Raw genomic sequence first — 9,317 nt, 5'->3', positions numbered from 1 at the left:
TATTCTTTTTTTTCAAAACACCCACCAACATGATGCTTTCCTTTTCCGCTTGAAGCTACATTCATCCAATGTTGAACCTCGAACTATGAACCTCTTCAATGGTGGTTCAAGGGTTCAAGTTCAACAAAACCAAAATGGTCTACCAACAGACCAACATAAGAATATACAACGGACCTTGCTAAAGACAAGACTTCGGATGAAATTCCACTCTCACACATATTGAACCCTGAACCTTGAACTTTCTTCAAAGATGACTCAAAGGTTCAATTTCAAAGACCCATCCGACAAAACATTACTAAAGACATGACCACGGAGAGACAAGACCACTTGAACCTGAACTTTTTACCTTCGACGAGTTCAATAGAAAGGTTCAAGTTCAAAGAATTTATGACCCGACATATATCTAAACTTTACACAAGGCTTCACTCTAAGGAACACTGCCAAGGATTGCTCAACTTAACAACTGAGAATTAAGGGAGGGTAACACAAGTGTTTGTTTATTGTTGATTTCTTTTATTAAAACATTGGAATTTGATTATTAGTTTATTTCCTTATATTTTCATCATTTAGTATTTGCAGACATGTTATTTTTTTTTCACTATTTGAATAGCAAGGTTGAATACTCACATTTTTAGGAATATTATTATAGACTATTTGTACGGATGATAGCGCAATGCATGGATGTCTAGGAAACATGTTGGCATCCTTTCCAATGAATTTCTCCTTTTAACACCAAATTCTTTACCATTTGTATTTTCTATTTTTATTATCAAAAAGTTATTTTTATTTCTTTTTTTATTGCTAATCATTTACAGATATTATGCACATACGAATGTCAACTAAGACCAATACAAGTTGGTACAAGCATAACTAATAATTTATCTCATTTTGAGCAACCACACTAGAAACCATCTATGAAGACCAAGAGTCACAACTTAGAAATCTACCTAGTTAGAAAACACCTTCACATTAGAAGCCAACTATGGAAGACCAAGAGTCACAACTTAGAATTCCATATCAAATGTCTCATTGAGATTTGAACTTTGGTCTCCACATTGAGAACTCAATGCTTTAACCAATTAATCTCAACCCCTTTGACTATTTATCTATTTTTAGTAAATTTCACCAGTTTTTTATTCTTAAACATCTTATTTAATTTCATCTCTTCGAAAAAAAATATAAATATATTTTTAAATAGACTTAAAATGGTTGTTTATCTCAATATAATAATTGGAGTTTATCCTCAAAGAGTTTATTCTCATTTTGTAAAAATCAAATTTCCTTTGTTACATAAGGCACTTTAATTATTTAGGATAATGCCTCAAAGAGATGTTGACATGTGAAATGTAACAATTGTAGGATATTTGTATGTCTCTCTTTCTATCTCCATGCCCCTCTCTCTCTCTCTCTCTCTCTCTCTCTCTCTCTCTCTCTCTCTCTCTCTCTCTCTCTCTCTCTCTCTCTCTCTCTCTCTCTCTCTCTCTCTCTCTCTCTCTTTTTCACCTCATCTTTCTATCTCCATCTTTGTCTCTTTTATCTCTTCCTCACTATTCTTCTTTTTCTTTCTACATGTCTCTTACCCCTCTTGGTTTGACCCACCTTTCTCTCTCACCACCATTCTATTGCATATTGAAGGAATTTAATATATAATTAATTATGTTAATTTTATTTACAATTAAAATTAAATTTTTTTTATATTGAATTATATTAATTATATCAAAATAAGGGGTGACCCTTTGGTGAAATGGTGGGACTTCTTGCCTGTAGTGCCTACAACCAAGGTTCAAACCTCTAAAATTTTTAAGTCTTCAGACATTCAATGTCGCGGTAGAAACACTCCGTTGGTGAGGTAACCACCAAGGTTCAAATCCCCATTGGATCATTGAGCTTGCAGGCCTTATTCCTTTGCTGGGTCATTGAGCTCGCAGATTTCAATAAGTGAAGTGTGGGGAATGGTGGCCCCACAAAAAAGGCCTTGTGGGAAGAGATCCTCTATAAGTGGTCTCTATGGGGTCGAATCAAGCTAAAAACTGAAGTTTCCCCTATCAAAAAAGATATATAAAAAAAACTAATTGAAAAAAGAACTAGTATACTTATATTTAAAAACTATATGTAAAATATGTCGAGAGATATCTTATAATAGAAGAGAGTCATCTGTTAAATAAATGTTTTTCTAAAATACTAAACACCAAGAATACAAATCCATTAAAGTTCTGCATGCAAAAGAGTTGTGAATCTAGTTGGAGACAAGTGGCAAGGGTTCAAGATGAAACATGACATGTTTCATGCATTTACCTATCATTTGCATGCCAAATTGTTTCAAAAATAGATTTTTGTTTATGGACATTTTGATGTCATTGTAGATGCCTCTCGGCATAATTATAATTTAACATTCAAAGTAATTAAATTGGTTGGAGGAGCAAACTAAAAATATAAACCATATTCTCATTTAAAAGGAAGACATATTAAAATCACGTGTTTCTTGGTACACAATGCAACATTCCCAAGCCTACCAACTTGAATTTTTTTCTTCTTCTTTATTCTCTACTATTGATCCTATACTCATTGAGAATATTGTATACAAACAATCCATTGCATCAAAAGCTCGCTTTAAAATCTTTAAAACACCATTGAAACATTAATTTCTCTATAAGCACTTCTAACTATTTATGCCCCCATCAAAATCTGTTTTGTCTTGTCTCCTCATACAACAACTAAGAGTTAGACACGTTAGTTTTCAACTTTCCCGCAAAATTGACTACTCAAAGAGAAGTAAACCTCTTAAAAATAATTAAAAATTAAAAATGACAAAACAACAAAAATTCAAAATTTGTCAATTCAATTATTGAATCATAACTATCATAAAACTTTGTAATAAAAAAATTGACATCGAGAAGAACTTAAAGATGCCTTGAATCAATGGACCCTTGGTCTACTAGTGAAGTTGAAAGGCTCTAAATAAGCCCATAAGAGATCAAGTCTTGTTGAGTGCAAGGCTCCGACATCATAAAGGATGAAGTCGGGATTGTACTCCGAATGAATTTGACGAAATGAATACCACTAATATCAAAAGAAACTCCTCCCTCGTGCTCATAGAAGAATTATCTTCCATGTAAAAACTCATTTTACCATGGCATCGAGTGAAACCTATCAATCTATCTGCTTACACACTAGAAAATAAAATTAGGCTCAATTATGCATATCACTATCCACCGAACCCATTAACAGTTGGATTGCTAGTTAATAATATTATCATGTTTTTTAAAGTAGATAGTTATTTAATGTTTCTTGACTCGTGTCGGTAGAGAGTTTTGAGTTGACGCATTAAGGAAAAATTGGCGAGCATGTGGTGTGACAGATGTTGAGATATCCTAACACTTAAAAAAAGGCATTAAAACAAATAAAACAATAACCGACACGTAAGGCATGAGATGTCCATGTTGATGCCAACACTTATACATTTGACCATATTTGACTAAATTATAATTATCAAATACTAAGTTGCTGTTAACACAAATTTGCAGTTGTAGATTTGATTCTCTGATACGTTTCTTTCATCAACCCAAATTGTAAAGCAACCGACGTGGAAAATGTTAAATGACATAATTACGACGTAAAAGCTCACGTAACTTCCAAACCAATAAATAATATTGAGGCCGGACTCCCACGTAAGTTCACACAAAGTGCCGTGAATGTCAATGAAGTTTGCTCTCAGAATGTACCCGCAATTTGGTGAGCTTGTCCCGTGGAATAAAACATGACGATTTGCCAGCACATCCTGGCTTATTCTTTGTATTTTGTCCTCAGCCTGAGGACGACACTGCACACTTACCTGCGTGCAATCACTGCTCCACATGCCTTTGTCCAACTTCTCTTGATGGGAAAAGACTGGTGTTGAGTTTGCTCAGAAAACTATACAGGGCCACTTCAATCTCTGCAAAATTCAAGTACCCAATTCAATCAATAGTGTAACTCTACTAATTCTCTGGTAAATTGACTCAGAGAGCATGGACTTGACTATCGGATTGGGATGAGGATTTGACAGAATTCATTGGACTGTGACGTAAATCCAGCACATAATCCACAGTCCCATCTGACATTAATGCTGATTTGGGCCGTCAAGGCCTACTGGACTCAGATCTAGGCCTGGAAATGGCGGTTTTCTTCAGTAAATGCAACAGAAAAATTCATCTTTTTAACAGCTTTTGCTTCTCGTAGCTTGTGATTCTTTGGACTGGCTCCAAGCTCAGGGGTTCTTAGAGAGGAACAGGACAGTTGGGCTTACGTGTCTATTTTTTCTTCAAGTTGGAGAGCTAGTGTTGTTAAGATGTATATTTGGCCAGGTAGGATGAGCATTTTTGGTGAGGAAAAGCTTATTTTAGCTGTTCCAGTAGTATTTTTCAAGTTGTCAAGTCTTTAATACAGAAAAGAAGAATAAGGAGAAGAGCATGATAACTAGAACTTCATTTGGAAGGATAATTGTCTTTTGGTCTTTGATATCCTTGTGGATAACATGCATTAAAGTTTTACCCCTGCCATGCCCATGTCTCTCTTTCACATCTCCTTACAAAATGTAATTACTCGAGTTTCACAGAATGTGGGGGTTTATCTATAAGGCCTAGTCTATTGCTTGAGAATTCTAGGATTGGTGTAATTTCCATTTTATTTTTGAAACATCAACATCCACTACCACAGCTTCATAAAATTGAGTGTTTAAAAGGAACCTTATTGATCTCTCAGAGAATTAATGTATTTTGAATTGTTTAGTTATCTGTGCAGGCGCTCATGGGTAGGCTGAACTGATTCCGCCCTGTTATAAGCAATGGGGAGGGCTAGTAAATGGCTTAGAAGTTTATTGGGAGCGAAGAAAGAATCTAAGCAAAATGTTGCTCCTCCTCCTCCTGCCTTCAAAGAGACTTTTGTGGATGAAAATGTAAGCCAATTTTTTCCTCAGAAAATTCTTTTACACAGCCTAAGGTTGCTGGGATAATCTGTCTTATGTGTCTGTTTTAGAATAAATGAAACCAAATCTTTGGTACAATTCTATCCTCGGAGATTGCTTTAATTCAAAAGTACGAACATGCCCTGGTAATAGCCTTTGGTTTACGTAAGATCTGGGATGAATTAATATGCCCTTATTCTCATGTAGTTACAGTTAAAAAGATAGAGATTTGAAATCTGTGCTGATATTTTTTGTATGTTGCAGAAGAAGGCTCCCAAGGAAAAACGCAGGTGGAGCTTCAGAAGGTCGGTAAAAGACCAGACTGCAGAGCCAGCAATATCAATTGTGGAACCCAGGCCCTCATATCTTTTAGAGACTGAGAGTGAGCAGAGCAAGCATGCTATTGCAGTTGCTGCCGCTACAGCTGCTGCTGCTGATGCAGCTGTTGCAGCTGCCCAAGCAGCTGCGGCTGTTGTCAGATTAACAAGTACTGGATGCAACCCTAGCTATGGAATTGCTGCCAGAGAGCAATGGGCCGCTACAAAGATTCAGACTTCATTCCGAGGATATTTGGTTGGTAGACGATCTCTTGATTCTTCTGAGGAAACTTCATTTTCACACATTGTCAACTCTCAGGGATCTATTCCTAATATCGTGCTTTGAAATTTTTTTCCTCATGAATTTTTAATTATTTCAGTCTCTATTTGTCACCTAGTCGAAAATTCTTGTAGACAAAGCTAGCACCCCTGCTATTGCCCCTGCTTATAAAGGTCATATTTTTTAAGCATAAAATCTGTCATAGTTTGGTCTGGTAGCGATATCCTAAAAGACTGAGGCTCTGATAAGCATCAATTATCTTTGTGATGCTTAGTAGCTTACTGCATGAATTTCTATCAGTGAAATATAGATTGGCTGTACATTGGATTTGAATAGACTTATTACCTGGACTAGGTCAGTTTAGCATTCTAAAAATATAAGGTATTTTGTTTGACCATATAGGATGGATCTGCCTTTGTTGCAGGCAAGAAGAGCTCTGTGTGCCCTTAAAAGCTTGGTAAAGTTGCAGGCATTGGTTCGAGGCCACATTGTGCGAAAGCAAGCAGCTGAAACACTGCGCAGCATGCAAGCACTAGTTAGAGTTCAAGCCGTGGTCCGCGCCCGTCGAGTCAGAATGTCTGAAGAAGGGCAGGCAGTTCAGAGGCAGTTGCTTCAAAGGCGCCAACAAGAGTCCCACCAACAGAGATCTAGTGTAAGTAAATTATTTTCTAACAATGGGCACACTGAGTTTTAATGGTAGATTCAAATTTGAAGCTCAAAATAATTATCTGATGCTTCCCTGTACGGATTGGATAGAGCCGACCCCCTTCCTGTGTAGGCAAAGGTGAGATTGCTGGGCTTTTACTGTTTGCAGGGGTGGGCGGTTCTTCTTGTAATTAGATGCAAGCCGAGGATTACTGAGATTTCCTGGCTTCTACAGACCTGTGCATATTCCTAGCTGCAGAATTTTTCTGCACTGAAATGTGAGCTTCGGCATGGGTTACGATTTGAGCCTTGAGGGAATTCAACAGTCGAACCTCAACAAAATATTTTTTTGGTTTATTTAGTATTTGTTTTTGTGGGATTCTTGTTATGCAGGAGTATTTTTTAATTTTTAATACCAAAGTCATCACAAGGATTATTATTATTTTTCATTTCCCTACGTTCATTCTGTAATTGGCTTATAATCACAAGACAAGGTTTACCCACAAAGGACACAAGTCTCTAAGCGTTTGTTACTAGAGGAAAGAGTGGTGAATTCCCTGCTATGGGCTTCTCACAGTGTAGCCAATTTTGGGTTTGATTCCTCCAGCCTTTTGCTTTCAACTTGTTAAAATTATTGGAATGTTTCTTTGGAGGACAGGATGGATGGAATGGCAACACTTACAGCATGCTGCAGCATGAAGCCAAGGTACAGAGCAGACAGGCTGCTGCTGTGAAACGCGAGAGAGCATTAGCTTATGCATTCTCACAGATGGTAAGCATTTGGCCATCACTGTGCTTCATTTAGTGTTCACTATAAATTGGTGGAAACTCCTTCCACTGCCTTCTTCTGCTATGCCAATTCTGAAGAAACAGGAACCAGGAAAACATCTCTTAGTTTTTTACTTTCATTTGTTCATGGAAGAATGCTTGTTTGATTGTGTTGGATGGGCAGGAGATGGAAAGAAGATTGGATGAAAGTGCAAAGATTGTTGAGGTGGATACCTGCAGGCCAAAACCAAGTTCCAGCAGGAAGAAGAATTCAATCTCAGAATCTGAATCAATGGAGGAAAACATGCCTTGTACTACATTTTCAACTCATTACCCTCGATATCATTCAACTATTCAATCTGCCAAGCCTACCTACTCCCCTCCTCAGACTGAAGGACAACTTGCTTCTCCCATACTTGTTTCTCCTAGCCAGTCAGAGTGTGTGACTGCATCAGCTTTGCAGGATTTCAGTCCAAGAACCTTGAGTGCACAATATGGGTATTGTGAAGATACCACATTTTCCACGGCAGAGAGTAGTCCACAGTACTTCTCAGCAGCCTCAAAAGCTGAAGTTAGAAGAGGTCCATTTACTCCAACCAAATCTGAATATGTCGAGAGCTTCTTTCAAGAGTATTCTGCCTTTCCAAACTACATGGCTAATACCGAGTCCTCAAAAGCTAAAGTTCGTTCCCATAGTGCTCCCAAGCAAAGACCAGAGTCTTCCGAGAAATTCGCATTGATGACAAAGAAAAGAACATCTTTGCCAAAGTCTGCAGAAAATAGGCTCAACATTTTGGGGGCACGGATGCAAAGGTCTTCCTCTCACGTTGGGGCAACCTGCAAGGGGTATCTTTTTTCAGGATCCATGATGCTAGATAGATCAACAATGTCTCTGAAAGATAGTGAATGTGATACAGTTTCTGTAAACAATGGAGATTACAGAAGAGGCTTGATGATGATTGAGGTATGTTGATCTCTGAATTCTTAAAAAATCTGAAAGCAAAGATTTAATTTTTCAAAAAGAGGATGTATGTAGCCTAAACAATTACAAACCCTGAGATTTCTACAAATACTAGCCACCAGTATGATTTCCAATCGGTGAACAAACATATCATTTGCCTCTGTTCTGTTATTATCTCACTTTCATTATCATAGTTGGTTTTGCTGCTGATTGGCAACATTGCTAGATTTGCAGGACTGTTGAGACATACCAACATATTTTCTATTTGAACTGTTTACTATAGCATAGTATATCCCTATGATGAAATTTGTCCACTCAAATTATCATTCATGAATAACTAGCACAGAACCATATAAACCTGGGTTTGATAATTTGGAGGTGATATTTACAAATATTTTTGCTCTTTGATGGGTCCTCCAAGCTCCTTCCTCTAGGCCCTTCAAACTCCACCTATAATGCTCTTTAAAGTCCCTGTACTGGGAGCAAATCTCACCTCCACGATCTGATCTCCAACCCCTCAATTTTAATTTATACTATCCATTATTGTATGCTTCGAAGTCCTTTTTCTGAATTTTTCTTTTACAAATATCTAAGTTTGAATAACATTTTTTTACCTGAGTTTTAACATGTATTGTTAATGTTATGGGGCTGACTTTGAGTTTTTCTTGCTGTTTTCCTAATGCTGGAGAATGGAGAGCACCAGAAAAGGGTGAGTATTTCTCATAGTAGTAAGAATAATAGGAACTAAAGAAAATTGTCTTCATGTTTTCAGTAAACCAATATTGACTTCCATGTGTTGTATACAGCCTTCTCCAGGCAAGCGGCGCTGATAGATGAATTGATGTCTCAAAAACAACATTTGCACTCCGCAAGACAAACAGGAAATGTTTGTGCACTGCCCTTGGGAAGCAAGCTCTGTCATGATGTGATCTGTCATTTCTAGATATGTTGTGCGTTGTGAAAAGTCCAAATAAGATACTTTCATCAAACAATTTCCTCTAGCCATAACTGGTTTTATGCTTAGTTTTCACTGAAATTTCTGTACCACCAAGAGTCTAACATTAATTGATAAATGGGATCTGATGACATACTTGATAAGCGAACTGATTCTACATTACCCAGTATTCTAGTAATGTGTGGCAATAGCTTGAATGTTATGTTATCTCTTGGGTTCCTGTGTATGATAATCTGTACTAGTATTACTCTTGTTATTGTTGTATTTAATGTCACTGAATAGATTTTTGAAAAAAAATGTTACTACCAAGAACCTAACATTAATTGATAAATAGGATCCGATGGGAGACTAAATAAGCAAATTGATTCTACATCCCCTAATTTCTTGTAATGTTTCATAATAGCTTGAATGTTACATTCTCTTGGATTCCTATTTATGATAATTTGTAC

The 9,317-nt window shown here is 37.0% G+C and overlaps 1 protein-coding gene across 3 annotated transcripts; it reads left to right on the top strand.

The window, feature by feature from the left end:
• Nucleotides 1-3,690: 3,690 nt before the first annotated feature.
• Nucleotides 3,691-9,094, top strand: LOC131036613 (protein IQ-domain 26). 3 transcript variants are annotated; one of them, XM_057968538.2, is made up of 8 exons: nt 3,691-4,343; nt 4,780-4,933; nt 5,207-5,515; nt 5,964-6,191; nt 6,843-6,956; nt 7,137-7,916; nt 8,602-8,622; nt 8,720-9,094. In XM_057968538.2, the coding sequence occupies exons 2-8, from the start codon at nt 4,823-4,825 to the stop codon at nt 8,741-8,743; spliced, it is 1,587 nt and encodes a 528-aa protein (XP_057824521.1). In that variant the 5' UTR covers nt 3,691-4,343; nt 4,780-4,822; the 3' UTR covers nt 8,744-9,094. The 3 variants fall into 3 exon arrangements, with proteins under 3 accessions (XP_057824521.1, XP_057824519.1, XP_057824520.1); XM_057968536.2 differs by having other exon boundaries at nt 3,692-4,343; nt 4,768-4,933; XM_057968537.2 differs by lacking the exon at nt 3,691-4,343 and adding an exon at nt 4,421-4,573 and having other exon boundaries at nt 4,768-4,933.
• The last annotated feature ends 223 nt before the right edge of the window (nt 9,095-9,317 follow it).

The sequence above is a fragment of the Cryptomeria japonica genome, chromosome 1, assembly GCF_030272615.1.
Source record: "Cryptomeria japonica chromosome 1, Sugi_1.0, whole genome shotgun sequence".
In the NCBI taxonomy this organism is placed as follows: Eukaryota; Viridiplantae; Streptophyta; class Pinopsida; order Cupressales; family Cupressaceae; genus Cryptomeria; species Cryptomeria japonica.
This window is presented reverse-complemented; position numbering and strand designations above follow the sequence as displayed.

Coding starts and splice junctions, on each gene's coding strand:
- LOC131036613 (XM_057968538.2), top strand. CDS start 4,823: ATGGGGAGGGCTAGTAAATGGCTTAGAAGTTTATTGGGAGCGAAGAAA. Junction 6,957..7,136: donor CTTATGCATTCTCACAGATG/GTAAGCATTTGG, acceptor TTGGATGGGCAG/GAGATGGAAAGAAGATTGGA. Junction 8,623..8,719: donor ATGGAGAGCACCAGAAAAGG/GTGAGTATTTCT, acceptor TGTTGTATACAG/CCTTCTCCAGGCAAGCGGCG.